Genomic DNA, 6,848 nt, shown 5'->3' with positions numbered 1-6,848 from the left:
AAATTCAGAAATTCCTGAGGAATTTCTTAGATTAATCTAAAAATTTCAGAGTTTTTTTCTGGAAAATTTTTCAAGTTTTCAAGCTCCGAAATGTCCAACTTAATTAATCTCAATTAACTTGAATTCTTTGGCTGGAATGTACTCCTTTCTTTTCTATCTAAAATGGCTTTAATATGCCGTCTTAAATTTGCTCATGGACTGCAACTAATTATTATATTAGTAATTGATTATTCTATCGATTATTTTGACAATTAACTGGACAAGGAAAATGGCACAGTCTGCAGATTTTTCATTTACAGCTTAATTATTTTTTTTATACAATATTCGAAATGCCTAAACGAACAATTCAGATAATTTTTTCAACAAGAAAACAAAACTTTTTCTGCCTGAAATGCAAAAACACAGAATTCCTTTCGTGCATCCTTAATCATTTGCAGATCAAAGCTGCCGATTTGTCACAAATAAATATAAAAATCCTGGTCTGACAAACCAAAGCGTTCCCCCCACTGGAGGCCCACCTCCTGAGCCGATCCAGTTCTCTGCAGATATGTGAGCATAGAATTTGGACGCCGCACTGCATGTTCCATCCAAATCACATGTTGTCCATTTTATTTGAAAAAAAAAAAAAAAAAAGTCTGAACCAACGAAGCACACTCTCATCTGAGCACTCTAAGCATCCAGCAGGATGCTGAAATATATGCAAAGAATTGAGTATTTTGGGTAAATAAGTGTTTTCATACTTTCTTGGAGCAAAATGTTAAAAGTGTGGTTGCAAAATAATACATTAATCTGCCCAGATTTTTCTCTTACTAGATCAAGTTAAAGGTGCTCTTTGTAACTTTTATTAAAAAATTTTATTTGTTTTTTTTTACATATTTGTCATCATGTGGTAACAGTATGTTATCAGACAGATAATCTGTAAATTAAAAAAAACACAATCAATCTCCAGAGCTACTATTTCCATATGAAAGAAATGCACACAAGGCGGATTTTAGCGCTGTCAATCAATCTCATGTAACCGCTGCTAAATGTGCTAATGGCTAATGACAAACAGTGTACCGTTACATGAAATTGTCGTAGGTGGTCATGCTAACTACCCTGATGCTAACAACCGGCTATGCTAGCTGCAGCAAAGGGTTGATTGACAGCGCTAAGTCCCGCCTCCTGGCTCCGATTGGTTGTTTCTAGATAGTAAAGGCATCTGTGTCATAACACTGTCATAACATAGTGGCAGTTCCAACAAATATGTAAAAAAAATATTTTTTTTGTAAAAGTTACATACTGTAGCTTTAAAGGATCCACCATCATTTGACAGGTGTTGTCACTTATATGTTATGCTACGTCTTATTTAAAGCGCAGTCGTTTCACGTGTGTCTCTGTCCGACCCGTCTGTCCCTGTGCCAGAGTAACACAGTGCTCCATTTGGACCTGGTGACGGGGGCCGTGCGGAGGCTCCTGCTGTCTCCAGACGGGGACCAGACTCCCTCCAGAGCCTCCAGCTGGTGGAGCAGCAAAGAACAACAGGTCAGAGGTTTCACAGTCTGCAGAGAGAGATGTGACTGTTGGGCTCCCAAGCTCTCAGGGAGCCTCTCCTCTGTTCATTCACGATAATAAAAGAGTTTGGTATTCTGTTCGCTGAGGTTTTACTTTCTACATGACTGTTTGTTTGCAGGGAGCCCATAAGATGTGTCGTGACTTTTCTAAGAAAAACTGGCTTCTCTTTTATAAGGAGGATGGGTAAGACGCTCAGATCCAAGCTAGACTGTCCAAAACACTGCTGAAAATCTTGGTCTAAAAGGGGCTATGTTATGGAAAATTAACTCTTTTAAGCTTTTTATTTTATGTTCTAATGTTATTTCCTCATCAAAAACATTCCAGGAGTGTTTCTTTGATTCTTTCGTGCATGTTTGAGAAATCCTTTAGTCTCCCATGGCAACCAATGCTCTCACGAACCTCTGCTTTTCCACTTAGCTCCTTCAGACTAGCCAGCAGCAATTGGCAAACAGTGAAACGCTCCTAAAAACATTGTTAAAGGCTCAATGGAGAAATGTGGCGACTACATGTGGAGAAATGTTGTGACGACTTCCTGAAGACAGAGTTTCAGAAAGAGCAGGAGCTTCTTAAAGAAACAGAGGCCCAATTTCAAGGCTTTAAAATGCAAAGTTGTTTAAGTTCTGTTTGATTGAAGTAGGACAGTGTTCCTGGAAAATACATGATACCGCCCCTTTGATGGCTCCCTGCTGTTCGTTCACGCAGAAACCAGCTGGAGGTGCTGGACGTGCTGGAGGGCCGGGTTCATTCCATCTCGCTCCCAATCAACTTGAAGTCAGTGTTCCTGGTCGCAGAGGATCGGTGGCTTCTGCTGGAGAGCAACACCAACAAGTAAGGGAGCCATTTTAAATCTCTTCTCAGGTTCTTCAGGAACAGGAACTCCAAATGGCTTTTTTTTTCTGCACAACTTTAGGAAGTTCCTGCTGACCAAGCCCATGCACATGGCAGCTGAAGATTCTGGAGTGTGTCAGCTCCACAGCATCGGTGAGGACCCGGTCAGCTCTGGTCATGGAACTGCTTCAGGTATGGGACACACAAAGTAAGAATATGTTTATTATTACTCTCCCTTCATGTTTGTTTTCCATTTTTTCCCCTCCCAGCCGAGGCTGTAGTACCCCAGATGCTGTCCAATGAGCAGCTGCCCAATGAGAACCTCAGTGCCGCCTTGGAGCAGAAGATCGTTTCCCCAAACCGGGTGCTGGCTGACACCAGCTGCTTTGCTCAGATCATCGTGGGCTTCCCAGACCTCATGGTGAGACATTAAAGTAACTAACCCCCAAATCAGCTCTTCTTTTTTCCACGATAAGCTGTCTAAATAGATTTAGAGTTCCATCTTTCTTTTTGTATGCAAATTTTGAAATTTTTTAAAAATTAGTTTAGTTCTTCTTTATTTTACCTAAAACTGTCTCTATGCAGTTGATTTCTTTTACTAGACCAAAGTCTAGGTTTTTTATTAACCATTGTATTTTTTTCCCAGTCCCCTAATGAGGTGTACACCTTTAAGAGGCCAGTCGACCTGTCGGCCATGAAAAGCAGTGAAAGCGGCTCTCACGCGTTCTTCAGGGGTGCGCTGCGGAGTGGCTCGGCCAAACGGGAGAACTGTGTCAGTCTGCTCTCAGCCAATCAGGTGGTCCGAGCCATCCCACCCACCAAGGCGCCCCTGAGGGACATCTACCCTAAAGGTCACAGTTCACACCGTATGGGCGATCGTGAGCGAATGCATTCTGAGAATGTCGGAGTTTGTGAACACTTGCTTCCTCCGTCTTGCAGACGTGACTCCGCCAATGGCAGCAGCGTACCTGGAGGTGACCGACCTGACCTCCAAGAAGCTCAAATACATTCCGGTTCCAAGGTAAAATCAGCATAGATGGAGGTTGTGTTTTTTTGTTGTTGTAATTTTTAAAAAATATAGAATCCTAGTTCTGCATCTTCTGCTGCCACCTTGTGGGGGAAAAGCATGACTACACGGAGGAGGATGACCTCCAGAGCCGTTTCTGCATGTTTACTAGTACATCAATTAAATTATCAAGAAGTAATTCAGTTCAAAAACTAAAACCCACATATAAATGAATTACATGGAGGTATTTCTAGCCTTTAGTTCTGTTTGTTGGCATTATTACGGCACACAACTAATGGAAACCTAAAATTCAGTCAGAATTCAATCAGAAAATCACAGTATCACAGGAGATTTCAAAAAAGATTTCCTTTAAATAAAGTTTGATAACATATACAGTCATGGGGAAGAATACTGCTACAGGACCCCTGTGTAGTAGACAGTGTGTTAAACAATGCACTGCAACAAAACAAAACTTTACCAAGTAATTTTGGTCTAGTTCTAGTACAAATATCTTACAAAACTAACTTACAAAATACAGGAGCTTGTTGAATTCCTTAATATTGATGAAGAAGCACTAGTTCCACTGGCAGATTATTTAATTTATAACATGGGAATTTAAATTAAATAATCTGGGACTAATTCTTTTTTCCTTTTTTTTTTAAGTCAAGGGAATATTGACTTAAAACATGCTCCTATTTCTTTCTGAATCATATAAGTTAGCTTTGTCTTATTTCGAGTCTACTAAGATATTTTAAAACCAGACCAAATTTACTTGGTGAGATTTTGCGTTTTTGCAGTTTGTAAGTTACATAAATCCAATCAAATGTTCCTCGTGATAGTTTTCGAACAGATATATTCCATACACCCTGACCTGACTGACATCTTGAGGAAAGCCCTGTCTTGTGATTGGCAGGTCGATGAGCGTGTCGCCGTACACCAACTGGTTGTCGAAGGTCTCAGACTGCGACGTGCTGCTGGCCGCTTTGGGCTCCGGAGGCGTGGTCACCGTGGATATGGGGGGCTACGTCCGGCTGTGGGAAACAGGCCTGGACGCCCTGCAGCGCTCTCTAATGGAGTGGAGGAACATGATCGGCTCAGAGGACGGCAGACCTGTTCAGGTAGACCAGATGGAGGGTGCAGTACCTCTCGGCACCACCGAGGGGCAGCGCGGTGCTGCTATAATCTCATCTTGACGTCTCTTTCCCATTTCAGGATCATTTTTATTCATCTGTACATTCCTGATTTAATAAGCAGTGGAGTGCTTTCCAAGTCCAAAATTCACAAACTGGCTCTTTTTTTTCCCTGGTATGGGCAAGCGTGAAAGACGGGTCATTGTCATTTTGATGCCACAGGTCAGAACGGTTTGACCTTATGCACTGAGACGGCATTGTTGAGGAGCCCACATGCGGACGCAGACAGATGAGTCCTGATAGTGTATCTGCAGATCTCAGTCTCGTGAAAGAAGGGGGGGAGGGGAGGGAGAGCAAACACGGTTTGAAAGGATTCAATTAACGGATCAAGCATTTGTTTCATTGTTCCCAACAGTCTTTAAAAACTGCCTTTAATGCAAATTATAGACCTTAATAGAAATGTTGTGCTGCAGCTGAACACCTGGGCCTCCTGCTGGTCGGGATTCCTCTGCAGTCAGCTGCAGGTCGCACTCTGCCTGTGTTGGCGTTTGCTTTCTGCATCAACAGAGCTTCCACCGTACTACACACCTCAAACATTCTCCGTATGTTTGTAGAGCTGTTTCCATAAGTCAAGTCTGTTCAAGATGACCCGTTTGCACACAGAATTTGTGCAATATTTACCACAGGCCTTGTTTTAAGTCATCGCGACAGTCGGCAGTCAGGCGTTTTTCCTCCTGAAGGAGGGAGAAAAGAAACGGAGCTTCTTTGTTAGCACGTGCAGATCTGTCTTTGTAGATAGAAAGAAAAAAGAAGTAAATTTCTTCCAAGAAAAATCAGAAATTGTCTGGAAAAACTGAAATTGAAATGTGGAAACTCAATTTCCTTTTTTGTAGAGAATTTTAGAGATCAATCTCAAATTTTCTGGTTTTTATTTTTATTTTATTGCATTTTCTTTTTTTTTTTACTTTTGGAGCTTTGTTTTTTTCTGAGATTAATCTAAATTTCTGAGTTCTTTCTAGAACATTTTTGATTTTATGAACTCAGAAACTTCCACATATTTTTTTTACAGAAAATCTCAGATTAATTTCAAAATTTATTTTTGTTTTTTGTAAATATTAGAGTAAAAATATGACTTTTTATTTCATTAAACAAGTTATTTTCTTCCATATTATCACAATCAAAAATCTTCTGCTGAAACACAGTTGATCTGCAAACACATTATTGTTCATTCACAGTGATGCATGAACATCAGAACATTAGAGCTGTAGCTTATATGCTTTAACCTCATTTCATATTGTTGCATTTTCTCACTTGAGCAAAATTGATCGGTAACTTCAGGTCAATATATTCAGATGAGGTGAAGCTGAGGAAGGAAAATTAAGCAGGAAAAGAGGAACAGATGTGCTTTTATTGGTATTGATCGACTGGTTCCAATTAAAAGCTTCAGATCAAAATGACTCCATGTGCAAAAATCTGACAGCAAAAAAACCAGATCTTACCTAGTAATTTTGGTCTAGTTTCTTGTGCAAATATCTAACTAACTTACAAGCAACTTTTCAGCAAGATATGAGCTTGTTATATGTCAATAATTCCTTAATATTGATGAAAAATAGGTCCATTGACAATTTATTTCACTTACAACATGTGGAATAAGTTAAACTAGAAACTTTGTGAAGAAATTTAAACGGGGCCTGCCAAAGTGGAACCCAGCGTTCTGATGCTAAAAATTAGCCTCAGTGCTAAAGTAAGCTACAATGTACTCAATAGTATGTGGAAAGTCACAGCCATGTTGAGCAGCATGGACATACTCCATTCAGTATGTTAAATAAGTGTATAACCTAAAATTAGCCAAAATGCTAATGCTAAGCTAAATGCTTGACTATGACTAGCATGTTGTCTTACATTGACTTCCTCCATTCAGTGTGCTAAACATGGCTAATAAGTAAACAAAATAGCTAGAAAGCTTATTTTATGGAAAAGGCTACCGCTAATGTGGGCAGTGTACTGCTAATGTTTGTGCTAATGTTAATGCACTGCCTTCTAATTTTTACTTTTGCAAAAGTAAAAATCAGATGTTTACTTCGTGGCACTTGGCTACCAGAAAACGTGCTCATCTCTTAGCAACAGATTTACAACAAATATTGTTATTGTTCAAAAAAGATTTCTTCTGCTCTTTTAAAATACTACTTGTCTTATACTATTTAACAAGAATTGGTGAATTTTTCAGAAAAGTGAGAATGTTTTTTTTTTTTCTTTTCGTCATTTGGGGTAAAAATATTGCAAAAAAGAAATTCAACGTAATTGTATAATTCGGATTTTTACTTCATGGC

General features: G+C 39.6%; 1 protein-coding gene across 2 annotated transcripts in view; it reads left to right on the top strand.

Annotated features, from left to right (window-relative positions):
• vwa8 (von Willebrand factor A domain containing 8) overlaps positions 1–6,848 on the top strand; it is an 82,436-nt gene that overhangs the window by 47,351 nt on the left and 28,237 nt on the right. For both annotated transcript variants that reach the window (XM_015059153.1, XM_015059152.1), the window contains exons 30-37: positions 1,405–1,524; positions 1,673–1,737; positions 2,257–2,382; positions 2,465–2,574; positions 2,652–2,803; positions 3,029–3,233; positions 3,322–3,403; positions 4,302–4,506. In XM_015059153.1, coding sequence (XP_014914639.1) covers positions 1,405–1,524; positions 1,673–1,737; positions 2,257–2,382; positions 2,465–2,574; positions 2,652–2,803; positions 3,029–3,233; positions 3,322–3,403; positions 4,302–4,506 — 1,065 coding nt within the window. The remainder of the gene's footprint in view (positions 1–1,404; positions 1,525–1,672; positions 1,738–2,256; positions 2,383–2,464; positions 2,575–2,651; positions 2,804–3,028; positions 3,234–3,321; positions 3,404–4,301; positions 4,507–6,848) is intronic.

Source organism: Poecilia latipinna, unplaced genomic scaffold, assembly GCF_001443285.1.
Source record: "Poecilia latipinna isolate Pla-1442-1.1 unplaced genomic scaffold, P_latipinna-1.0 Scaffold1605, whole genome shotgun sequence".
Classification (NCBI taxonomy): Eukaryota; Metazoa; Chordata; class Actinopteri; order Cyprinodontiformes; family Poeciliidae; genus Poecilia; species Poecilia latipinna.
The sequence above is the reverse complement of the archived record's forward strand: the minus strand, read 5'-3'. Positions and strand labels throughout refer to the sequence as shown.